Genomic DNA, 27,291 nt, shown 5'->3' on the forward strand with positions numbered 1-27,291 from the left:
TGAAAGATTATGATTTCATCATATGAACTTCAGGCACAATCCTTCCCGTTAGGGGTTTAGTATCATACCATCATAACATATATGAGAAGAACATAACCCGTGTCATGCCAACAACTGGTTTTTTAATAAATGTGTTTAGTTTCGATGTAAAGACCCAATAGGTGAATCAATATTAACGACTAGACTAGACAACATATAATTAACTATCGGGATGACCTCCACAGACTGCCGACGGTCACTTTACCCGACAAAATTGAACCAAAGTGGCTGCTAAAAACGGATTCTTATTTCATAATCTCAGTTTATATAATGTCTGAAACTAAGAAAATTATATTTGTTTGTTTGTATTTCGTACATAATACTCTTTAGAAAACACAAATCTTTAAACAAATGTTGATAAAAATTCAAAATATCATGCTATATCAATTCACTTCTTTACCAAGCCCTTTTCATGTTTTGTGTTGATTGTTTGTCATTATCATGACCCGGTAGCTGTATTGTTTTTCCTTACTTATTACTCGTTAAATATAGCAATACTTTCTTTCAAGCTTAAAGCAGTTATAAAAAGCAAAACATATTATTCTTTGCAAAACTTCCAATTCTGTTTTCTGCATTATTTAACATTTCTCTTATTTTCTTTGAAATTTTGATTTTTAAATCAATATAGCATTATTCATTTCAACACGGATAATGCTGTTTTCCCAATCTAAATGATAAATTTCTACTTACAGAGCTTAACAGATTTTATTTATATGCCTCTTTGATCTTATTGGGTAATTTTAATTTATTTGTACACTTTCAAATTCTTCTGAAATTATTAAATTCATATTCTAGAGAGTTGGCTTCTCAGTTTAAAAGTATATTTACCATATAAATATCAAAATATCGGTTCAATCAATTCTCTGCTTTGAAATTTAGTAAATAAGCATTCTGAGATACTAGAAAAATCACCTGATTTCGTTCTGAAGAAAACAAAAACACCAAGAAAATATTAAGGATAGTACATTAAAGAGAATAATCAAAATGGTTAAAATAAAACTGCAATTTCTTCTTACACAAAACATACATAAAGTTAAACCAACGAGATTAAACAAGTGGCATAATACTGATTTTTTTATAGCATTTATACAAAATATTAAGTTAAAGAGCTTAAACAACATGGCGATCAAAATGCAAATTGTGGACAGTATAAAAGTCATATAAATAATAGAATCAAGACGAAATAATTGTCTGTCGGAAGATAAAAAAATCATCTCACTATAATGATTCCAATTTGTCATGTCAAAATCGTTCAAATTAATGCCTTTCTCTTTGTACTCAATTCACCAAGTGATCGATCATCGCATTTTTTCATGAAGTGGATTTTATAATTATTTGTCTCGTCTGGTCAAGAGGTTAAGTTTGTATTCGATATAAAATTACTTTTTTTTTTTAAAATTTACCTTTCAATTTAAATAAATAAAAAATCTAGAAACTCACAAGTATATTTCGTTTATGTTTATACATATAATTATCGACACACTTGGGTTAGCTTAACAACAACTATAAGACATATTTAGAATGACAACATATTCTCATACACAAGTGCCAGGTTCTGAGTTTGATGACTGGAATATAAAGGGCAGAAACTTTGACAGACACATGCATTATTTATGTAGGACAGTCACATACACTTTGCCTCTAAACGGATACCCTGACGAGTTGTATTTAGAAGAAGTTGTATTGTAATAAGCAAAGAGTGTAGTACACTTTCTACAACAGCCAACTTATTTAACATTCATATTAATCTGGATGTGAGAGAGTGTCACCCGCCCAGTCAATGTAAGCAGCCTCTTAAAGGTAGTTCAGTGGTATACCGCAATCTTGAATTGTACAATCACAGTAAACAATTGGTCTAGTTTTTTGCCCAAATCTAAAAAATTGGAGACAGTTTTGCAATTTATTGGTTACGCTGTTTATTTATTTAAAGAAAACTGTGTTATTCATTGCATTATCAAAAACCAAATATTTGTGCTTTTAGAATAAATTTTTCAAATAGGCCATTTTTAGGGGAGATAATTCCTTTTGTACAAAATTCATACTGGACATATAGGGAAATTTTCATTTTTTACTTGTATCAAGAAAACAAGTTCTATCTATTCCCTTAAAAGATATTTTTTTCCATGAACATCTAAGCAAATTTTGGCAATTTTGAACGACTCGTACTTAATAAATAGCACGGTGACCCGAACTTTTTTTCATTTTTTTGAAGAAAAAAAAGCGTAGTAATTCATTCTGGCAAAGTGTAAGAAAATTTCGTCATTTTCTTTACCCCTTAACTACCTTATAGAGCTAATTATATTGCATTACAGCATATACCTGAACGTGAAGAAGTTAAGGCTTAATTTTTATTAAAACACATTGAATCTTTTAAGAAGTGCTTTTACTTAAAATTTATGATTACAATAAACCATATAAAAAGTGACGTGCATATATCTGTTACCGGGCATTTAACTTAATGACCATATAATAAGAAATGGAAATCATTACATTCCACACAAAGATAGAACGACAACTGTTGATAACCTTGTATGAAATCTTTAATGTGTGTTTCGTTTTCATTCGACATTGATCGTCTGTTAAACAGAGAGGCTAAAACATGCCAAATGTGATTCTAGTTGTTGCTGTAATTTTTTTCTCCTATATGTTCGATTTACATGTATGTGATATATTGTAAAGTGGAACACTGGGCTCCATGGGATCCATGCAATGCTACATGTGGAGGAGCAGTACAAGAGAGACAGAAATACATCTGCTGTGATCCAATTAAATATAAATCACTGAAAGGGTGTTTAAACACTTGTAAAATTTCATTCAGCTGGTGGCAGACAAATGCAACCGAATACAAAACTTGTGGAAAATGTCAGAGAGGAGGAACATTTGATGTCGTACAAAGTAGTTGTATCTGTCCTTCTGGCTATGGGGGATCCTGTTGTGATCGTAAGTTTAAAAATGTTGCATCAAACTTTTGCAACATGTCTTGATGAAATATTTATGAAATCATAGTATAGTGCAAGTATTTCCAGATTTGCACCATAATAATTAAAGGGAAAACGATTAATAAACGTACAATAGAAAACACAGAATTGGAAAGTGTTTGAAAAAGATATTACTTATGCATATGTACCAAGTGAGGTAAAAATTTTGCAACAGGATTGCAACATTATAGAGTAAGGTGCTGTCATCGTTATTTTCTTCTCTTTTGCTTTGATCTCTTTGTTTCTTGATAATTTTCTAATTTTAACTAAAGACATTAAAAAATTTACTTTTTGAATGTTTCTTTTAACATTGGTTTTTAAATCCTCAAAATTCAAACAGATAATGGTATAACGTCATAATGTCAGAAATTGAAGTTTTCAATATTTTCTAAAATTATTTGCACAACTTAAAACAAAATATATACTGTGCATCAGATAATTGTATAGAAATGGATGTTTTAATTCTAAAAATGTTGCTGTCAATGGTTTAAACTAAAACTTTACCATGAGAAATCAATGAAGAAAACAAGGGGCGTCAAAAAATGTCTACTTTAATTTATGATGCCGCGATAATATATATAATACACTATTAAAATCTTGATGACAGTCTATTTAGTTTTCTCAGAAAGAGTGTTGAACGCTTTTCTTTTAACAATTTATCTGATTTCGATGGAAGTACTAATGTACTTATAATTGTACAGCCATTGAAACATTACAGCCAGATGAAACCTGTACCTTTTTATTTTTTTTATCTGTTCTCCATTTAAAAAATAAAGGACTTTTAAGAATTTTTTCGAAAATACTGTTTCATTAGACATTACGTACAGAACAAAATGTGACAAGCAGAATGCAATGTGTCTAAACTGTTGATACAAGTGTATAGTCTCTCTTTTTACAATGTTGAATACAAAGAGTATTATACTGAAGATTTTTTTTTATCTCGTTAGTGCTTAAGCTTAAGGGGTAAAAAAATCTGGAATACAAAAAATACACGGTGCCTAACCTCTTGAATCTCTACAAACACTCAATTTACCTACTTGATAACCAATATTTATAGTCTTACATGCCTGTAATTGAAACTAAGTATGACAAAGTAATATTATATAACATAATAATAAATGTTATGTTCATATAAGAATCATGGTAGGATGAAAAATATTTGGAAATTACAGTCATATGTAGCATCTGTTAGCTTATTATAATGTTGAGGACACTAATGAACCAACACATGCTTATTTAACTATACTGCCACGCCACGTCCAGTCAATGTTTCTACTTTCATCTGAGCGTCACTTATTATCATTACAACTTATATTTTTCTTTTCAACTTTCCAGGTGCGAGTGCTGTCTTGTAGCCTGCTTTTTTTTTTTATTAAATCTACAAGAATGTCTTATTTGACATTGCACTTAATAAAACACGGGTCAGTCATTTGTCGTACCCTTCCGACGGACTATCGTCGTTTCTCAAGACCATACTAGCAGAAAAGAAAGTCCCTGAAATGTTCTCCCCAGAATGTGGATCGAACCGGGAACCTTTGTGTTTGTAGTTATATGCGCTAATTAATCTTATACTGTAATGTTGCACCACGGTCTAATGGTAGGTGGGTTGGCGCCTGTAAGTTAGTTTAACCCTACCACATTCAATATGTGTCTGTCCAAAGTAAGAAGCCTGTAATTCAGTGGTTGTCGTTTGATGTCATATGTCATATGTATATTGGTTTTCCTTTTTTTGTACATGAATTATGCCGTTAGGTTTTTTTTTCTCGTTTAAATTATTTTGTATTTTCAAATTCGGGGCCTGTTATATATAGCTGACTATATATGCAGTTTGGGTTTTGCTCATTGTAGACTATACCGTGCGGAGATCTATAGCTGTTAGCCTTTATGTCATTTGGTTTTTGGGAAGTGTTGTCCCATTTGCATTTATACACTAGCTTCTAATTTTGATTTATAGTACACTAAATCATGTGGGCTCTTTGTTTTCCATTTACATCAAATATATTACATAAAATCAAAACACAACACAACAAAAACATTTCATTGGTGATTCATTACCGAAACATTTTCTACTAATTACCTTTCAGAAGTTAATTTAATCTCGACCATTTAAAATCAACGCAGAGAAGCAGATAGCACTTGATAAACAAATGCAATGATAGAGATATGTTTTATTGTCTATGCATTATCTGTTGTTTATTTAATTACATCATAACCATGTTGTTAAATGATTAGGTGAATGTTATAGATTTCTTTCAGAATCAAATTAAAACGTTATTCCATCCTTGAGTGTTAAATATTTCTTTTTGCATGGGTCTCCATTCATATCTGCGCTGTACGATTGCTTGATTTCTGACAAAAGGTGTCACGGGTAGGTTTCTGCATACTGCAAAGCTGCCGGCAAATTTATGACGATTCAAGAGGAACGCATTTCTAGACAATTATATTTAACACATGTTTTACAGTACAATTTACCCATTTCTAAAATATTTATAATATTTTGTTAAAGTTGAAGTATTGTATATCTACAGAAACAATCAGCAGTTCGTTGTGGTGATTTATGTAGCATTTTCGGTTGTATTTGTAATCGGTCTGCTATAATAATTCGTCCCATGTATTTGTGAAATCCCAATACAGCCTTGTTGTGATGTCGTAGAAAGAGAGATGTGTGTTATCTTTCTATATTTTATTTTCCTACTACAGAACACAATCAAGAATGAAAGCACATTCTCTTTTTGATACTTTTATTTTAAATTTACCTGCATATATCAGACCTCTGCATCCTTTATATATAAATCAAAATTAGGCTTTGGATTTTTGACATAATAATTGATTATGATTATTTTGCAGTGCAAACAACATTACCAACAACTATAAAAACATCAACCACAACAACAACAAAACCGACGACGACAAGGACAACCACAACACCAACAACAACAAAGACAACCACCATACCAACGACGACAAAGACAACAACAAAACTAACGACAACAAAGACAACCATAATACCAACGACGACAAAGACAACAACAGCAAATACTACGAAAACATCAAATAAACCAAGTACAATATATGTTGCAACCCAAAATAGTATTTGTATTCAATATATAGAAAATTTTAGTATCATAATCATCTGTGTTAAATATATGATACTTCATTAAATAATAGTCATAGTATATACCTTTTTATAGACTCACTTACACATGAGCACCATGACATGGTCTACATTAACAATCGTATGCATGTAGTCAAAATCTAATAGAGTTTAGGGTAAATGTTAAGTACACTTACACCACACCTAATGTAGATCAATGTGAACACGGCCTAAGTCAAAAACATATAGTTTTAGAATGAATAAAACTAAAGGTAAACGACTATAAGGCAGCTATAGTAGTATCAAGAGTTTAATAATCATCACTTCTTACTCAATTCTGGAAATTCATTGTCAATAATTTAACTGTTTTATTGATGAGTTTGTTTTCACATGACATATATATATATACAACAAATATTATTTATGATTCGATTAACTATTTTGCTAAGAAATATTTCATAAAATACAAGCATAATATATAAATCAATTTGCATTGCTATAATAAGAAAAATGCATAAAACAATCCTATAATGGTTTACTTTTTAAATTGTTATTTGTATGGAGAGTTGTCTCATTGGCACTCACACCACATCTTCCTATATCTATTGACATCCTCAATTTTACAGAAGGTGTGGTCACAAGTTGTTCTGGAAATCCTTGTCAACAAGGAAAATGTATACCACTGAAAAATCAGTATTTCTGTCTGTGCTCTCCTGGATATGAGGGACATAACTGTGACAAAGGTAAAGGCAATTTTAACCATTAAAAAAATGAATTTTATTAACAGCTTAATCGATACTGTTGATCATATAGCAAAGTCTGTTTCAGCTTAATTTGTTTCTCCAGCTCATACCAAAACCTTGTTAAATATGACAAAAAAGTAACATAACTAACATAATTTTGAATGCTTATTTTTTTTTTTTTAGAAAAAAAACACCTGTTTTTCACGAAACGTGTTTATAAAATATAGATCTTCTACTGATTGAATATTTTGAACAGTAAAACTTCTGATACTGTTAGACTTTAATATTGATTATCACTGATTTCGTTGATCCCTGTTCGCACTATGTTTCATGTTCTGTGAACCATAAAATCGTAGTTAAACCAGTTTTGTGGCATATGATCAAAAAACCAAATTGAATATGTTTTACCTGAGAATGTATTGGCTTGACGCTACTACGTTTCAATGTTTCGTGAAACCGTTACACTGAAATGACAAACAGTTTTCATATGATATGACCACAATTTCATTATAACCTATCTTTACAAAAAATAATTACTTGATACCGAACGGACGGACGGACGTGTGCAAATATAAAAAAAAACCACAATGCACCCTCATGTCAGTGTTGATTCATAAAAGAAACAAAACCAGAAAAACAATTCAACTAGGAACACTTGTATTAATTAAATAGAAATTGCATACTGAATACCAACAGTTGGGAGATCAAGAAAAATTGCTTCCACATGTTTATGCCCCACCTACGATAGTAAAGGGGCATTATGTTTTCTGGTCTGTGCGTCCGTGCGTCTGTTCGTCCGTCTGTTCGTTCGTTTGTCTGTCCTGCTTCAGGTTAAAGTTTTTGGTCGAGGTAGTTTTTGATGAAGTTGAGGTCCAATCAACCTGAAACTTAGTATACATGTTCCTTATAATATGATCCTTCTAATTATAATGCCAAACTAGAGTTTTGACCCCAATTTCACGGTCCACTGAACATAGAAAATGATAGTGCGAGTGGGGCATCTGTGTACTGGGGATACATTCTTGTTTTTATCACGTTTTGTTAACAGATAATGATGATTGTGCTAACAGCCCATGTCAGTACGGAACATGTAAAGATATGGTTGATGATTTCAATTGTGAATGTGTAGTTTTCTTCAAAGGCAAAATGTGCAACAAATGTAAGTAAAAATTCTGCCTTTTGTGGTTGTATATGATAAGCAAAACAAAGAAATATAAAGGTTAAGTTTAAACAAAATTGAAATCTACAAAATTTCTGAAACAGATAGAAAAACGCACCTTTGAAAGACAAACCTTATCAAGTCTTCATATAACTATTTTACGGAGTATATTGACCAATCTTGCTTTTTACCTATCTTTGTTCTCTACTGTATAAAAGAAAAACTAATTTTATTTGTCTCAAACATTGATTGAACAAATAATTGCTACTGAACGTTCAATACATTCCGTCAACCAGACACCAATTATTTTGGACTGCTAACTAACATTTTTTATTTAAGTTTATTCTATTTGATGTTAAACATATCATTCATTTTGATGTGAAACGGAATTAGCCACATGCACAATAAATAAATGCTGTCTGCATATTAAATGTACAAGGTATCACATTAAATAAATGCTGGTAATCCTCAACAAGGTGGTTATAATTTAAAAAAAAAATGTTTTCTCTGTACAAAATTGTTTAAACAAATCTTGTTTTAGGTTGCTAGCAATATTTTTTTTAAAGTTAATAACGACTGTAATGTATGCATAGCACGTAAAAGTATAAGGTAATGACTGAAATGTTATTTCAAGATGACTGATTTGTTTTTAAATTTTAGTTTCATCATGGGCAATTGCTTTTATGTCACTATCAGCACTAGCTCTACTTATTGCATTCTGTTGCTGTTACCGATGTATTTGTGGAGCGTATGTATATAATATCAGATAGTCTATTATAGATTCATCATTCATAGTATATACATGTAGATGTGTTGTTTAATCTTTTTAAGACAACATGATTACCTGCACTTGGGGGAAAATCCGGAAATAAATCAATAACAAAACAATACAATACTTTATACACTAATCAAAGTGCAAAAATATGGGAAGAATGATGTCTATTTAATTATCACTATAGAACAAACATGCAATACTAAACATGATTTCAATGATTTAGTAAATTAAAAGAAACACAATTTGTCTATTTAGTATTGAAAGTATATTGAAAGTAAACATGGTAAGTTGTCACACAACGGAAATACTGTAGATAAAGGAATATATTATATACAAGTAAAAAATCCTTTTCAATGTGATCTTTTTTTTTTTGGATAAACATTCTTCACGATGAGGACATGATCCCATTATGTATCGTTAAGGGTCATCCTGATACAAACGTGTATGTTTTTTTTTAAATGTTCACTTTTTTTTTCCTTCTTTTACCATGTCTTGTTTTTGGTTTGACATTAGGTATGTTAAAAGGGCTTGACATATTGTTCAAAACCTGTTTATTGAATAAGAACGTATATTGACTTCAGATTGTTTTGTGGTGTTTTTGTTGTTTGGTTTCTGACTCAACGACTATTGCCCTACATCTTCATTTTATATAAATTAACATATTGATATAGGCTCGACCATGCCGCCTCGTTGAATAAGATATCAATCATTTCGAGATAGTTTAATTTTTATACCTTAGAGTGGACACCGCAGTAAATTACTCGAGAGAAAGTATGTAAATTTCAGAAGCATAGCAGGGTAGACCTTCTTTCAATTAACACATACAGTATATGTTTCATATCCCTACGTACATATTAAGTTTAGGGATTGCATTTTCTGTAGTACATGTAATATTTCTTCATTCTTTTTAAAAACAAATTTTAATTAGTAATACGTTTTACATTGAATTGATGACGTGCGTTTGTAATTCAAAAGATAAAATATGATTTGAAATAAACATGTTTTCATAGACTGAAAAGAGACAACGAAAGGAAGAAAGTAGAACCATTGAGGAAAAAACCAAGACCACAACCAATGGAAAGACCACCACGTTATGATGATTGGTAGTAATGACTGAACCCGACAATCTCACTTTTGACTTGCATTGTAATGATAACCAATTATAATTTAATAATAGATGTTATCGTATTATGTATTTACTCAATTTATAATTTTGTCTATCATTAATTTATGAAATGAAAAGAAGAATAGCTCTTGATTTTTCAAAATGTGTTTTTCGTATGTTGTGATAACTATATATAAAGATAAATTACAAGACAAATTTTATATGAGAGTACTCACAGAACAATCGTACGTTATAGTTTTCAGATGATTATTGAAATAAAATTTAATAGAAAATACGAAGGAGTCAATCATACTACAATAAGTCAAAGAAAAAGGCAAGACTATGATCAAAAGAAAGAAAAAACACCAATCCTGAAAACACTAAACAGAAAACTTAAGTTTGAGTGATACATAACCCGTCGATATAGAAATATTATATATTTATAACAATATGACCATATGATTTCGTAGTTTGTAATTCAAAATCGTAAACAAAAACTAAAATGTTACATACATATTATCATTGACTAGTGGTGATGTACAATGGAATATTAGTAAAAAGACAAATACTGAATACAAACTTTTTATGGGGAGAAGGTGAATGTGCAAACAGACAAGAACCATGAAATTTAAACAAAGGGTATGAAACAGAACAACAACCAAAACGCTTTATAAAAAATCGATATTAATAATTATTACAGTTATAAAATCAACCTTCTTTTCCGTATCTCTATATTGATCCTTATTAAAATCACGTTTTTTTTATTCTCTTGATTCTCTTCTTTACTGTTAAATTCGAAAACTATTTTCACTTTTAGATCAATGATATTTATTTATCAATATTATGACATTCAATTTAACACGGGTAATTGTTTTCCACATATTCTGCGTAATAAATTCCTATTTATCAACATACGGATCATAAAAGATTTTATGTCTACACCTCTTTTCTCTGATTGGGTCGCTTTACATTTCTTATCAAATGATTAAATGTGTATTTAAAAAGGGAAAGGCTTATAAAGCCATTAATAGATTATTCGTCAATTCAGAGCAGGGATGGGGTAATTAAAAATGTAATGGTAATTGAGTGTAATGCATTACAATTTTCCATGTAATTGAATGTAATGTGTAATTGAGCATTTTTTTAATTACATGTAATGGTAATTTAATTAATTACAATGAAAAAAGCATGTAATGCTCAATTACTTTTGAATTACATTTCAATTACTTTTATGGTGTTAAAGATTAGGATTTGTATTTAACAATATAAACTTAAATTATATGTATTTTTTCAAATATTGATATCACATGCTTATTTAATGTATGAAGTCTGTAATTTATTCTGAAGTTTTTATATCATATATTTGACCTACAGATTTTTTTTTAATAGTTTTATAATTTAAAAAATGTGACAATATATAGGGGTTGTTCAGTTTTTAAGAAAGATCTTTTAACTATATAGATTGATAAGTAATTAATCACCTTGTTTAACAAAAACAAAAAAATGTGTCACTGTGTAACATCTTTCTTAGACAGTTCATTTAGAATTTAAAATCACTGCATACAATAATTTTGTCAAATTAGTATACACAAAAGGATTATAGAAATAAAAATTAACAACTGTAAAAACAAACAGCAATTAATCAGATTAAAATGTCCAGGGGCAATGCCACTATTACATGTATTTTATCTAATTAGCAAAATATTGCTAATATTTAGACATTATATACATTGTTTGTGCTAAAAATTATTTTCAATATTGTGACAATCACACTTTTAATATTTTTAAAGTAAAATAAAAAAATATTTTTAATTCCTTTATATTTTTTTATTCTTATGTTTAATTCAAATGAGTTCATTTCTGAGATGTCAAAATACACCTTGATGTATTGGCAAGTTAATAGGAACAAATATCCTCTCCTATCAACATGATGATCTTCTAATCATAAAACTTCCATTTTTTGATTGAGCAATATCTAGCACATTTATAAGCCCCTGTCGAAAGACTAATTACAATTGCTGTTTTCAGACTAAATGTCAAAACATTAAAATAACTAAATTAAATAATTATCAAATGCAACGCTTAAACTATGCTTACATGAATATTTTACACATGCATTTTTACGGAAGCCCTGGAGTGCCATACAAAAAAAAAATTTCAACTTGTGCGCACAAGTTACCAACTTGCGCGCACAAGTTACTAACTTGCGCGCACAAGTTACTATCTTGTGCGCACGAGTTACACAACTTGTGCGCACGAGTTACACAACTTGTGCGCACGAGTTACACAACTTTTGCGCACGAGTTACACAACTTGTGCGCACGAGTTGTACAACTTGTGCGCACAAGTTACACGTGATCTTATAGACATGCACTGTTTTGCTAAAGAGACTACTTTAAGGAACGCCGTAGCTGCCGAATACAAACATATGTTTATATTCACACAAAAACACATCAAATATAAGAGGAGAACTACGACACAACAGAAACACAACACTTAAATGTAACACACACAGAACAGAACTATAATATAACAATGGCCTTTTTCCTGACTTTGTCATTCCTGAATGTTAAATTAAACACTAAAATGACACCATTAACAGTAATCTATAGTATATTCACTCATAATCGTTACTAGGCTTAAAAGTTTGTAAGCTTCAACAGACTCATCCTTGACGTCAGAATCAAGGAATTTAAAAGGTTATACAGCAGTAAAAACTAAAACAACTCACACCTGGTTTACCTATTATAGCTACGATAATCTATTTCTATAATAGAACATCACTATTTCGAAAAATTCAAACTACATCCGGTTGCATGCGAAAATAGGTCGAAAAAATATCCCTTGAATATGACAGTTGCATTTAAATAATCCGACATTTCATTGCAGTTAAACATTTCTGTGTCATAAACATATGTCTTTGGTATTTAAAAGCAACATTATTCTTTCATTTGGGGCTTTTATAGTATATTTTGGATTACTTGAAATAACATGGTTACTAAAGCTTGCACACAGGTTAAAAAAGGGGGAAAACGATTGGTTAACTTCCAGTGATGATTAACTTCTTATATGCAATGAAATGTAATGTGAAATTTTGTCTATAGTACTGGACACTCACAGGATGAAACTGTACTCATGCCAAATATTTCTTTATTCGAAACAACGATTAATTCTGCTCATTTGATTATTTACAGAATAGTTTTTCCAAGAATTAAAATATAGAAAAAATGACACGAATGATCAAGCGCCGGCTTTCTAAGAATGTCTCATAAACAACGGGTGACCGAACAACACATTTATTCACGATTTGGCCCGAGAACATAGCTATTTCATGGTGCATTTTGTTTAGACAATAAATTCAAATTACTAAAATCGCACCGGCTCTTTCTAATGTTAACAGTGAAGTGTATTACTATTGGGACAAATAATATCAAAATTATAGGGAAGTCTACACGCTCTACTTCAAAATATGGAAATTTCTCTATGTTATTGGGGTCTTAAATTCAGTATTAGAGTTTCAGACGTGTTAATTTTTTACTTTTTCAAGATTATCAAATCACTACTTAACATGAAGAATCAGCGCCCATTTTTCACATTTAATTTCATCCTCTTATTTAATATTACATGCATGAAATATCAAGAAATAAATTGGGAAAGTATATTAAAAAATACACGTTATACACTGTTTACAATAGGGTCTATATTCGTAGATAACGAACATCAAAGGACGATAACTGTGTCCATGGACCAATTTTCAGAATTATATTCTTATATTTGAAATGTATCGCTATGTTTGAATTCGTAGTCACGGTAGGTCAGAGTGGGAAGAATAAATCAAGATTTAATGAGTGCCACTCGCAAACAATAAAAAAATTCAATGTGGTGGGAAAATCGTTTGCTGCCATTAGAAAAATACTGTGTTAATTCAACCCACTTAGATCCATTCAAAATCACCTGAGTTTATTACTGTTTTCTTTATTTGGGTCGGGCTGATCGTTTTCTGGTTTTCTTCGTAGAGTTTTGATGAACTTTGTTAGTCATTTCACTCGAAAACGAGAATATCCGATAAAAGATATTCATTATACGTGCCATGTGTTTTGTTACAGAAGACAAATCTTGATTAAGACTTAAGGTCAATCCATATTAGATTATTTTGTCTGTATCATTATACGTACCTGGTATTAAAATATATTCTTTACTTTATTGACATTCACAGTGTTTGTCTACCCATTATTGATAACGACTACTTTTGAAAAAGCGCGCTCGTCCGAACAGAAATTGGTTTCTTATATATTTATTAGGAAGATGAAATATCCTGAGGTGTTATAACCAATCATTTCCAAAAGCGTTCAATATGTTTTAAAATAAGAAGTTCTAGTTATTCATTAACTGAAATACTATTAAAGTTCTCTGTGACTGCAAACAAACCTTTCCAAATAGATTCACTTGCTTTTACTTTACTTTTGACGACATGCATGGCAACATTATGCATTGTAGATAAAAAATGTATGGGTGACCTATCCCATCACACTTGTCCCTATTATAACAGAAAAACAACTGAGACAGTGACAAATAACATTGCTACAATTACTATTTGAAAGATATCATGGTATTCAAATACAGTCTACAGTCTGATGCTTCATGTAAGGGATTAAAACAACGAGTTCCCATTGAACACGAGAAACTTTAATTTATAACTATTGATACCAACGCACCTTAGAGAAAAGAGATATGCATTTATCTTTAACCGTGCATATGACGTAAGTATTATGTACACGAATTAGAAATCATTACTTTCAGTACAAGGATTCTTAGACAACCGTTAAAAAGATAGGTTGATATAAAGTGGACGTTCGTTGCAATCTAGTCGTTTTTATAAAACCAGCTTAGAGTCAGTTTAAAGTGTAAGAACACAATGAAAAACGTAACTTGGATATTTGCTGTCATCTGTATATCCTATATTTTAGTATTAAATTTGTGTGATGCATGTGAAGCAGGTGGTTATTGTACAGTAGAAAAAAGTGCTCCGTGTGGTTTGTTTAATGCTTCATGTGGGAGAGGAGTACATGAGAGGCAGAGGGCGATCTGCTGTGATACTTCTAAATATTATTCACTTAACGGATGCTTAACCGGTTGTAACATTACATTTAGTTGGTGGCAGGCAAATCCAACAGAACACAAAACTTGTGGAAAATGTCAAAGAGGAGGAAAATTTAATGTCATACAAAATAGTTGTATATGTCCTTCTGGCTATGGAGGATCATGTTGTGATCGTAAGCTAAAATATATTGCATAGAAATATTGCAACATTTTATGAAAATGTCGTCTATTCAATTAAAGTATATGTTTCACTATACAATGTATAAATGAATATACACAATTTACCAACAAAAAAATGAAAAATTGTTTGAAAAACAAAATTAGGAACAGGCTTACAATCGGACCAGTGAAAGGTTCTGACATAGAAAATTTTTTCTCTAACTTTTGTGCTATTTTCACATTTCCTGACCGGTGTGAGAAAAATATTTCTCCTCACTAGTGAAAAATCTGTTCTCGGCAAATGATTAGTCGAAATTTGATTATGACGTCAAAATGTTTTGTTTTCTTCTCAATTTTCCTATTGTGACGTCATGAAAAAAGGCGACCTTGCCTGATGACGTCGCATATAAAGAGCACAATTTTCTGAAAATCTTTGAAAAAGAACGATAAAAAGCATTAGAGAAACAGATTCCGACACTATAACTCGTGTATTACGATATTTCTCCACTCTCGACAGTTAAATTTTATTATTTAAAGGGCTCGGCAAGCCTCGCGCTTTAAATAATAAAATTTAACTGTCTCGAGTGGAGAAATATCGTAATACACTTGTTGCAGTGTAAGAATCTATATATCTTGTGATGATCTTGTACACGATCATTCCAGCAAACAGATTCAAGAGATAAATGTTTTAGTGACTGACTTCTTAACATTGACAAAAAGGCAGATGTTAATGTAGAAAGTAACTAAAAAAATACCGAACTCAGATGAAAATTCAAAACGGAAAGTCAGGAATCAAATGAAATGTAGAAGAGAAAGGTGATAAAATTATGAATTTCGGAAAATTAAGAGTATGCACTTGTGTACAGGTATACGCAGCCTTTTTATATAGTTCTCAACAACCTGGTTAAACGCGCGTCAGTCGTATCAAATCATAAACCTTGTACCTTTCATAACTATTCACACCACTGGGTCGATGCAACTGCTGATGGCCGTGTCGTCCCTGAGGGTATCGCCAGTCTAATAGTCAGTCAAAAATATGGTCTTTTTTTATATAAAAATACTGCTTGCAAAATCATGAATTGTTCGATACTAAGGATTGTCTTAACCCAGGCAAAGACTACCTTGGCCGTATTTTGCACAACTTTTGGATTTTTTGGGCTTTTTAACAATCTTGATCTGAGTGTCACTGATGAGTCTGATGCAGACGAAACGCGCGTCTGGCGTATCAAATTATAAGCCTGGTACCTTTGATAACTAATAACACCTTTTTATCTCATGAATTGTAGAAAATCGGGAAGAAAAAAACCCACAATGTTTGAACAGTTGAAATGTTGATATGTAAAAGCAATTTCTGCTAAACCAGGACCAATCATCAGTCGTCTTTATAAGTATTGCCTTGTGATGTCGAACTCAAGTAGCTAAACAGAAGTATCAAAGTAAAATAAATATGATGTTAATATAAGATATATCAGGAAAGTTTAAAATATTTGAAGCAGATGTACATGGCGATCGTATAATTCATTTACCGTTCTAGTTAATGTTTATAATGAATCTGCTGCAGTAATTCGTCAACACCATTTCTGAAATCTCCATGCAGAAATATAGTGATGTCGTAAATGGTTATTTTTGTAACTCCCGTAATCTATGAAGGATCGATCGAATATACCTTCGTACTTAGTATTATAAGACGCTAATAAAGGATTAACTTTTTCTTACTACAATAATCCATCGAAGTAAATTGATACAATAACTAAATAATTATTAAACATCATGAAATAAACCCATTGTCTATGCATTCTGTAAATTCGATTTCAATTTTTCTTGCATATGTATGAGCTATGTGCCCTTTCATATCAAAATTCTAAAATGGCCATTTATTCGAATGTTGATACACAATGACATGGCAATTTAATCAACTTTGACTATTTTGTAGTGCGAACAAAAGTACCTTCAACCATGAAAACAACAACAACAACCACAATACCAGTATATAACTACCTTTTTCAGAATGGAAACACCTGCTTTTTACGAAAAGCATTTTAATGAAAATCATCATCCGATTAAGGATATTGTTATAACATTTAAAACAGCAGTTACACTTATTATATCATGTGTATGCTACACTTTAATATTTGAAAGCACTGATTTATGTTAGCCAATGCTATATGGCAATAGGAAACAATGTCGTGTTCGCGCTGTAGTCTTTCAATGTTCTGGTCACCTTCAAATCAGACTCAATCTAGTAACTTGTTGTATAATTTAACCACACACATTTAGCCTGATAATGCATTGGTACACAATACCATGTTTCCACGTTCAGTAAGGTATAATAATAAATAATTTTGTAAATTTTCATCGTAATATTAAAGCAACTTTTTCTGAACTCAAACAAATTATCATTCATCTTTGTAAGTAAGATCTTGCAATGTCAGACCAAGGTAATTGAACAGTTGTATTAAGTTTTAATAAATGTAATATTAATATAAGATATATAAGAGAAGATTTGGTAATTCTGGTCCTTTAGGAAATAGAAGCAATTAGCAGATATAAATGGTGATCGTACAATTCATGAACCGTTATAGTTAATGTTTGTAATGAATTTGCTGTAGTAATTCGTCACCTCTATTTATGAAATCTCCACGCAGAAATATGATTATTTCGTAAATGGTGATGTCGTAAATGGTGATTTTTGTAACTCCCATATCTATGAAGGATCGATCGAATATACCTTCGTGCTAAGTATTATAAGACGCTAATAAAGGATTAACTTTTTCTTACTACAATAAACCATCGAAACCAATTGATACAATAACTAAATAATTATTAAACATCATGAAATAAACCCATTTTCTATGCATTCTGTAAATTCGATTTCAATTTTTCTTGCATATGTATGAACTCTGTGCCCTGTCATATCAAAATTCTAAAATGGCCATTTATTCGAATGTTGATACAAAATGACATGACAATGTAATCAATTTTGATTATTTTGCAGTGCGAACTACATTACCTACAACCATGAAAACAACCACAACAATAACAATACCAACGACGACAAAGACAACCACAATACCATCAACATCAAAAACAATAAAGAGTATAAAACCTATCACAATGTTAGTTACAACCAACAATCGTATATTTACCTAATATATAACAAATCTAGTATCTACGCCAATATCAAGATTTGTTTTAATTAATGAATGTAATGGTTTACAAATTAAACGTAGATACAGAACTAAATATAGTTTGATAATTATCTTTATTTACTTAGTTCACAAATTTCCTGCATTTGATAAACTAGATATTGATAGAAATGATATAATTAATTGCTCTTTTATATATGTATTTAAATTATTATTCTTTGAAATTAATTTCTATTTGGAATAAGTCTAGTGTATCAAATAATGTGTTCATGACATCATCTATTTCATTGAAGACATGATAACAAATTGAACAGGAAATCATTGTAAACAAGGAACATGTATACCAATGAATAATCAGTATTTCTGTCTGTGCTCACCTGGATATGAGGGACATAACTGTGACAAAGGTAAAAGGCAATTTTAAAAATTCAAAACATCATAACGTTTAAATTGTAATTTATAAGCACTAATGATTGTATATAGATATCAGAAGATGTGATATGAGTGCAATATATAGAAATGGGAATAAGTATACCTAATATAGAAATAAGAAGATGTGGTATAACTGTCATTGAGAAAACTCTCTACCACAGACTGAATGACATAGAAGTTATCATCTATAGGTTATCTTACGGACTTCAACAATGAATAATCCCATATAGCATAGTCTCCTCCCCATTTCGGTCAAATGTGTGTTAGCAGATCATACCAAAATATTATGTCAATAGAACAATTAAAAGAACACAAACATCCCTTTGACAGCTGCCATTTTCAGAATGGAAACACCTGCTTTTTACGAAAAACATTTGTTATTAGGAAGATTATTGTTATAACATTTAAAACAGCAGTAACACTAATAATATCATGTGTATGCTAGAATGTATTATTTGAAAGCACTGATTCATGTTAGCCAACGCCATTTGGCAATAGGAAACAATTCCATGATCGAGCTGTAAACTTTCAATGTTCTTGGCACCTTCAAATCAGAGTCAAATTTGTAACTTGTTGTATAATTTAACCACACACATTTAGCCAGACAATGCATTGGTTACACAATACCATGTTTCCACGTTCTGTATACTATAATAACAAATAATTTTGAAAAATTTCATCTTAATGAGCATGTATGTATTGAGAAGTGCCATACTTTAATACTTTAAAAGAGGAGCGAAAGATATCAAAGGAACAGTCAAACTCATAAACCGAAAATAAACTGACAACGCCATGGCTAAAAATGAAAAAGAAAAACAGAAAAACTATAGTAAACAAGAAACAACATAGAAAACTAAAGACTGAGCCACATGAACCCCATCAAAAACTGATGGTGATATTGGGTTCTCTGGAGGGGTAAGCAGATCCTGCTCCTAACGTTGCAACATTCAACATTCGTTTTCAACATTCAACATTCGTTTTCAACATTCAACATCTGTTTTCAACATTCGATTTTCAAGAAAAAAAAAAGAAAACAAAATTTGAATGTTGCATGTTGAATGTTGAATGTTGAAATCAAATGTTGAATGTTGAAAATTGATACAAGAAACAAAAAAATTGAATGTTGCATGTTGCATGTTGAATATTGAAATCAAATGTTGAATGTTAAAATCAAATGTTGAATGTTGAAAATAGATACAAGAAAAAAAAATAAAATTGAATGTTGAATATGTTGGATATTGAACTCGAATGTTGATTGTTGAAATCGAATGTTGAATGTTGAAAATGGAAACAAGAAAAAAAAAAAAAAAAACAAAATTGAATGTTGAATGTTGCATATTGAAATCGAATGTTGAATGTTGAAATCGAATGTTGAAAGTTGAAAATCGAATGTTGAAAACGAATGTTGAATGTTGAAAACGAATGTTGAATGTTAAAAGCAAATGTTAAATGTTGAAAACGAATGTTGAAAGTTGAAAATTGAATGTTGAAAAAGAATGTTGAATGTTGAAAACGAATGTTGAATATTGAAAACGGAATGTTGAATGTTGAAAACGAATTTTTAAAGTTGAAAATCGAATGTTGAAAACGAATGTTGAATGTTGAAAATGATTACAAGAAAAACAAAATTTGAATGTTGCATGTTGAATATTGAAATCGAATGTTGAATGTTGAAAATGGATACAAGAAGAAAAAAAAAAGTATGGGATAAACATATATAACATTTGTATTGTTAATTGCGTATTTTTTTGACAGAATTCCGCATATTCAACAATTATAGCTAAATCGATGCTAGTAATACAAATATCCCAGTTGTCAAAGTTACATCCAGACCCACAGCTATACTCTCCATTGTTCTGATAATTCATGAACGGCATACGTTTTATTCAAATACAAAATATAAAATTAAAGATTTTATAAATCACCATAGTTGAGCTTTTCAGAAATTATCGCAATACAGTTTTCTATTTGTCAGTGTATAAATATGTAATATTAATGTTTCATTATAAATGAATATATTCATTGTTTTTATATTCATTGTTATGAATTTATTTTAAGGAGTCATTCTAAGTTTCGTTCGTGATATATCCCGCACCGATCATCTCTAAAGTATTAGAATTATCAATGAAGAATATATCAGGAGTTTATCAACTTAGATAAATAAATACAATATGATTCTTGTTGATTCAACATTCAACATTCGTTTTCAACATTCGTTTTCAACATTCGTTTTCAACATTCGTTTTCAACATTCGTTTTCAACATTCGATTTTCAAGGGAAAAAAAAGAAAACAAAATTTGAATGTTGCATGTTGAATATTGAAATCGAATGTTGAATGTTGAAATCAAATGTTGAATGTTAAAAATTGATACATGAAACAAAAAAAAAATGAATGTTGCATGTTGCATGTTGAATATTGAAATCGAATGTTGAATGTTGAAATCGAATGATTTTTTGATAAAATGATTGGCCGAAAGAAAGAAAAATAAAAATAAATATCAATTTACAAAAAAAATAAAAATAATAACAACGAAATGAAACTCAAAACAAAATTTTTCCTATATCTTGCATTTTTAAAAAGTTTTATTCATAAGAAATCCTTATTGTAATACAAGTTAAGTCTTTCGCACTCAGTACAAGCTAACTCCCCGCACTATTTCTCACTTGTTCTCTAATATAACACCACATGACTGTATTTATTGACATTTTATCAAGTGTCATTGATGAGTTACATAATTAAAAGGTTTAGAAGCTTATCATATGTTCAATAACATTTATTCATTATATTTTCTTATCGATTTGAACAAGATATATATTAATATATGTATGCATATTATGTAAAGTATAAGCATTATATTCCAATATCTGAAAAATTTTATGACCCTATTTTGACCTTTTCTGCAGGTTATTCAATAATCTGCTGTAGATTTTTAAATATGTTGTATTTCCATTGTATTGCAAATAAACCAAGAATACAAGTAACATGCCCGTCAATCTAACTATGTGTTTCGACAGTAATGAATTACCATTTTATAGCGACACAAACCTATATCATATATTATATCAAAATTTAGAGATTTGTTGTTAAAGTATGATCGATGCAACATACAGAAATAAAAACAAAATATTTACATCTAGCTATTCTGTGAAATTGTCTTAAAGCGAACAACAAATGTAGATATTGGGAAGGATTGTGCCTAATGTTCATATGATGAAATCATAGTCTTTCAGTCAGTTTAATTGAAGTCTGGAGCTGGCATGTCAGTTAACTGCTAGTAGTCTGTTGTTATTTATGTATTATTTTCATTTTGTTTATTTTCATTGGTTACATCTTCTGACATCAGACTCGGACTTCTCTTGAACTGAATTTTAATGTGCGTATTGTTATGCGTTTACTTTTCTACATTGGCTAGAGGTATAGGGGGAGGGTTGAGATCTCACAAACATGTTTAACCCCGCCGCATTTTTGCGCCTGTCCAAAGTCTGGAGCCTCTGGCCTTTGTTAGTCTTGTATTATTTTAATTTTAGTTTCTTGTGTACAATTTGGAAATTAGTATGGCGTTCATTATCACTGAACTAGTATATATTTGTTTAGGGGCCAGTTGATGGACGCCTCCGGGTGCGGGAATTTCTCGCTACATTGAAGACCTGTTAGTGACCTTCTGCTGGTTTTTTTTCTATGGTCGGGTTGTTGTCTCTTTGGCACATTCACCATTCCCATTCTCAATTTTATTATATATTATTACATTTAGAATCAATAGATATGCGTAGATTTAAAAAAGAAAAGAAACCATGAGCCCGCCATGTCTTATATTTTGTACAAGTTCCTTCCAAAAAATTATTTCAAACTTTGTTATCTTACCGTTGCTATGTGGAATCAACTTGGAAATACAACTACCATTTCAATAATGCAAGATTGCATATTGTTTTTTACTTTTGTCATTTAGTACTTTTAGGCTTTCTTTCTTTTTTCGGTATCATTTAATGTTGTGTACCTTGTACTATTTGATCTTGATTTCATTTCACAAAGTTTCATAGCACAAATCAAAATCACAAAAATACTGAACTCCGAAAAAAATTCAAAACGGAAAGTCCCTAATCAAACGGCAATATCAAATGAACACATCAAACGAATGGACAACAACTGTCATATTTATGACTTGGTACGGGTATTTTCAAATGTGGTGGATTGAACCTGGTTTTATAGCGCTCAACCTCTCATTTGTACGACATCGACTTCCATTATATTGACATCGATGCGTGAACAAAGTGTCACACATAGGGGTACAACAACAACACGAACCCCACAAAAACTGGGGGTCAGCAAGTTACTGTTTATTAGTTTGTTATTCTGTTGACTGAAATTAAAAGGAGGGATGGGCAAATGAAATAACACTTATTCTTTAGCTTGCCATGATTCAGTAATCGCATTTGCGAATGCGTTTTGATAAATTAGTTTTGAACTTAAGAGGGGAAGGTTGTCGCTTTTTCATTCAAGTATATATGTATTTGATACGCAAGTCTAAAAGAAAGATGGTACGCCCATCTATATTTATGATGTAGTTACTAGTATCTCAAATCAAAGCATTTTAGATTACGAAGATTTAAGATGTCCCCTACTTTTTCAGAACCTATTGACAGGATGAAGATCTAACAAATATAATAAAAAATCGGCTAAAATACAACATAGCAAAATTCCATGTAGATTTCTTCAGAAAATGCACTATTTCAGAGCTACCTCCCTTTCAAAATGTCAATTTCAAAACATTAAAAATCAAGCAAAACATAATCTACACTTGTAAAAATATTCATATTTATAAGTTATAATCTTATAAATGTGTTCTTTCAAATGCAAATTCATATTAGATATTTGCATCCCTGCATCAAATTTTGCTAACTTGATTGAAAATCTGGACCTTAGATTCTATGTTTTTTACAATCCAAGATTGCGAAAGACATCCATACCACCTTGAATGAACTGTTGATATATTTTTAATCAAAATACGCAATGATTTATTGAGTTTTATATCTACACTAGAAACATTTACTTAATACTTATAGTTCTATTCAAGCGATGACCAATACTTACAATAAATCAATACGAAAATGGGTTTATATAACATAGCTTGCTTTTGCCGTTGTTAACATAGTGTTCTACATTGGCAGAGTATGGGCTACTTCTGTTAAACTGTGTTTGCTTCATGATTAAGCACGTGATATTAATGAAAGAAGGTACAAGGACCGGTGGGTGTTCGAAATAACATTATGCCAAAGTAGAGTACAAGTTATCATGTGAACCAGCCCTTTACAAAGACAATGCTTTTTATAACTCAATGTGACGGTATATAATAAAGCAATTGTAAATGTATTTGTAATATAATGTGATGCTGCAAGCAGGTTTTAAGGGTTTGAGTAGTACCAATGAGGAATATTTCTATGGAAAAAAGTCAAACAAAATATATGAAAGTGATACTCATAAAAATCATGAAGTAAAAGATGACATTTGTTCAGCAGGCGTATTGATTACAACACGCGACGTGTCAATGGTAACGCGTCACCTAATGATACTTAAGTCAATGTCAAATAAACGCATGACACCTTATTTTTATGCTGGCATATTAAACATAAACAACACAATCACATTTTCTACATTGACTTACGCAATTTATCTATTAGATTTTATTTCATTTGAATGAGGATACACAACTATGCGTTGACAGATAAAAGGACCTTTAATATAATAATTGTTCGTGAAAGGAAAAGTAAGAACAACTGTTCTAGTGAGCGTGAGAATGACCTTATATTTAATACTATCAAGTGACTATAAAGTTTAGTAAAGACATTACAAACAGTTATGTCACAATATACTATTCTTTATCTACTAGTATTACTTTTTATATTGCATCTTGCGACTTCTGAATTTTTGTGCCATGGAACATATCGTTTTTGTGACATCCAGCCTTGGGAATCATGGTCACCATGTACCGCAAAGTGCGGAACAGCTGGGACAAGATTGAGAAATAAACCCGTTTGTTGTGATCCTAATATTATTGTTCCACTAGATTTTATACGATGCATACGCCATTGTAAAATAAATACAAATCAAATACAAGAAGTCAGAAAATGTGGACTATGTAATAACGGAACATTCAACGATATTCAAAATAATTGCGATTGCTTCCGTAATTATTCTGGTTCTTGTTGTGATCAAGGTAGGATCAAATGAACATGAGTTATGAATTGTTAAATTTGTTTAAGTTATAGTTCTGTTTAGGAGGAGCATTAATATCTACATTTTTTCATCAATGCTGCATCAGTTCTCCGTCATTGGTTTTAAGGTTTCGATTCCAAGATATTTCTTAAATAACCACTTTTTATATTATGTATTGACAGTGCTTTTATTATATAAGTTCTGTTATTGAAACCCCATATCAAGTATGATAATCGTTTTTAGAAAACCGGTTTGATATGGCTCTTGCGTTTACATGTGCTTCTCAAAAACATGGCGGACATTGTTGCAGAAGCGATATATTTGCAAAGCTAGAAATAGTTACGCTGTCAAGTTTTTGTGAGTTAACTTGTGTGCATACATGGTGATTTTTTTACACATGCTACACGCTTCATGTCTCTTCATTTCAAATCTAAGAAAATGAAAAATAGCCATACCGTAAGAACACTATTAAATACTAATATAGAACGACAAAACTCATCCGCAAAATGTCCTTTTCCGAGGCGACTTTATTCCATTTCGGCCAACTTTCCTCGCAGAACTCTCAGAATGCAATCATCAACCAATCAACATATTTGATATTCAAACTATTATAGCTTTTAACGTAAAAATACAAATTATTAATACCTTAAAGGGCTTCAATGTCTACGAATGACGTATCGGGATGTATAAGTATCCGGCTACGTCCACTGGTATTTTTGTCCATCTGATGAGTTATTAAGTCTTTTTCAACTGATTTTTATAGTTCGTTCTTATGTTGTACTGTTATACCACTGTCCCAGGTTAGGGGAGGGTTGGGATCCCGCTAACATGTTTAACCCGGTCACATTATGTATGTATGTGCCTGTCCCAAGTCAGGAGCCTGTAATTCAGTGGTTGTCGTTTGTTTATGTGTTACATATTTGTTTTTCGTTCATTTTTTTAAATATAAATAAGGCCGCTAGTTTTCTCGTTTGAATTGTTTTACATTGTCTTATTGGGGCCTTTTATAGCTGACTATGCGGTATGGGCTTTGCGCATTGTTGAAGGCCGTACGGTGACCTATAGTTGTTAATGTCTTTGTCATTTTGGTCTCTTGTGGACAGTTGTCTCATTGGCAATCATACCAAATCTTCTTTTTTATATTTTGTACTAGATCGACAAGTCTATGTGGAATATAAGGTACATATATGATAACTTGTCCCTGGCAAACTTTTCTTATTGTACCGGCTTTAATTTTTTTATATTTCAACAAGTGCCATATCTCCCGCATTATCATTTTTATAATGAATACTACTATTGATTGTCAAACAAAAAAATATTGATATTGATGTTTATCACAATTAAAAGGTTATTAACAGTGCTAATATTTTTTATATTTTAGTTGCTCCAACAACTAAGTTTGTACGACGAACAAAAGCTAGAACTACAACAATTGCGCCAACAGCTAAACCGACTACAACTCTTAAACCGACGACTACACAGAAACCGACGACTACAACTAAACCAACGACTACACACAAACCGACGACTACAACTAAACCGACGACTACACACAAACCGACGACTACACCTAAACCGACGGCTACACTGAAACCGACGACTACACTGAAACCGACGACTACACACAAACCGACGACTTCACACAAACCGACGACTACACCTAAACCGACGACTACACACAAACCGACGACTTCACCTAAACCGATAACTACAACCAAACCGACTACACCAACGACTAAATCGACACCTTCACCTAAAACTGTAAAACCTATCACCAAAGTTGCTACTCTAAAAACCAGACGAATGGTACAAACAACTAAGTCGAAACCACCAAGAACCAAAGCAGCAAGTGCCACAAGGAATGTTCACAAAGCGTCGACAGCTTCGATTTCAATATTACTTCCTGCTAATACGATCACAAAATGGATAATTAAACCGACCATCATAAAACCGATTCAAGGTCGTTCTTCGAGTAAATCAAGAGCACCAGTTAGGATTACAATAAATGGAAAGCCAACTGTGAAGTCAAATCTTGGTAGTGGAGGAACAAAACACAGTCTGATATTAAACAACCATGGTAATATGTTTATCAGAACAACAGCACGCCAGGTAAAAAATCGTGGTACAACAATACAAACATCCGGAAGGAACACTATGCAAGGAAACAGTTTAAGACCATGGAAAACAAACGTTCCGCCGACGCTTCGAGCACAAAATGTGGGCCAACAAACAATCAATGGTGCAAATTCAAAGACAAAAAATAACAGTCAAACGCATTTCCCTCAAGGTGGTAATGGAAATCATGGTATGTGTTTTTTTGGTGTTTATACAAAACAAATTTATGATTGA

General features: G+C 31.2%; 1 protein-coding gene across 1 annotated transcript; it reads left to right on the forward strand.

Annotated features, from left to right (window-relative positions):
- The first annotated feature begins 2,696 nt into the window (after positions 1-2,696).
- Positions 2,697-27,291, forward strand: LOC139491230 (mucin-2-like). The gene is made up of 6 exons (XM_071278766.1): positions 2,697-2,979; positions 5,865-6,080; positions 6,738-6,854; positions 7,903-8,013; positions 14,861-15,166; positions 26,324-27,291. The coding sequence occupies exons 1-6, from the start codon at positions 2,697-2,699 to the stop codon at positions 27,289-27,291; spliced, it is 2,001 nt and encodes a 666-aa protein (XP_071134867.1).

The sequence above is a fragment of the Mytilus edulis genome, chromosome 1 (genome assembly GCF_963676685.1).
Source record: "Mytilus edulis chromosome 1, xbMytEdul2.2, whole genome shotgun sequence".
Lineage (NCBI taxonomy): Eukaryota > Metazoa > Mollusca > Bivalvia > Mytilida > Mytilidae > Mytilus > Mytilus edulis.

Bases quoted from the DNA above. Each gene is read 5' to 3' on its own strand.
- LOC139491230 (XM_071278766.1), top strand. From the start codon at position 2,697: ATGTATGTGATATATTGTAAAGTGGAACACTGGGCTCCATGGGATCCA. The intron at 6,081-6,737 runs GTACAATATATG...TCAATTTTACAG, and splicing joins GAAAACATCAAATAAACCAA to AAGGTGTGGTCACAAGTTGT. The intron at 8,014-14,860 runs GTAAGTAAAAAT...CCTATATTTTAG, and splicing joins AGGCAAAATGTGCAACAAAT to TATTAAATTTGTGTGATGCA.